At 51.9% G+C, this 745-nt stretch overlaps 1 protein-coding gene across 1 annotated transcript in view; it reads left to right on the forward strand.

The window, feature by feature from the left end:
* LOC119590982 (keratin-associated protein 6-2-like) overlaps window positions 1–594 on the forward strand; it is an 808-nt gene extending 214 nt beyond the window's left edge. The window contains exon 2 of the mRNA XM_037939714.1: window positions 95–594. Within this exon, the coding sequence (XP_037795642.1) occupies window positions 95–586 (492 nt within the window). The 3' untranslated portion in view covers window positions 587–594. The remainder of the gene's footprint in view (window positions 1–94) is intronic.
* Window positions 595–745: the final 151 nt, after the last annotated feature.

Here is a 745-nt window from a genome sequence, read left to right on the forward strand (position 1 = left end):
TTATCGATCTATTTGTTTGCATTTGTTATTTTCTACATCCATCTATCCACACATTTTGAAGATAGAATTGAATGGCAATAATTCCTTCCTACAGATGTTCACAGTAAAGATTATGTGGGTAGTTGTCCTAGCGGCATGTGCCCGAGCTGAAGGCGGGCATGGCGGCGTCATCGGGGGGCACGCACTGAGCCACGCCAGCCACGGCGGAGGGTACGCAAGCGGCCCTGGGAGGTTTGGGCCCTTTGCAAGCCACGTCCGTGGAGTCGGAGGCTTCCACGGAGGCGCTCTCGGGATCTACGGAGGAGGCTACGGAAGAGGCTACGGAGGGGGGTACGGAGGAGGCTACGGTTACGGTGGGTATGGAGGTTATGGCGGCGGCTATGGAGGCTACGGAGGAGGCTATGGTAGTTACGGAAGCGGACACCGAGGGGGGCACCATGGGGGGAATTATGGGACTTACAGCAGCGCCAGAGGGACCAGCCACTTCAACCTCGGACGAAGGCTGCCCCACACAGGCTCTGGAGGCAGATATCTGGGCCACCGAGGCGGCTTCGCTGGTGCTTATGTGTATGGGTTTGGCAAGTGATTGAAGCTTTGATAATACGAATATGATCAAGATATTCTCAATAAACTGTTTCATAAAAAGGCGGTTTCTATTCACACAACCCTCAGATAATTACTGTATGCGAGCAATTAGTACACAAACATCTATTTTAACTTTGGCTATCTTTACTGAAAGTTTTGC

Source organism: Penaeus monodon, chromosome 28 (assembly GCF_015228065.2).
Source record: "Penaeus monodon isolate SGIC_2016 chromosome 28, NSTDA_Pmon_1, whole genome shotgun sequence".
Classification (NCBI taxonomy): domain Eukaryota; kingdom Metazoa; phylum Arthropoda; class Malacostraca; order Decapoda; family Penaeidae; genus Penaeus; species Penaeus monodon.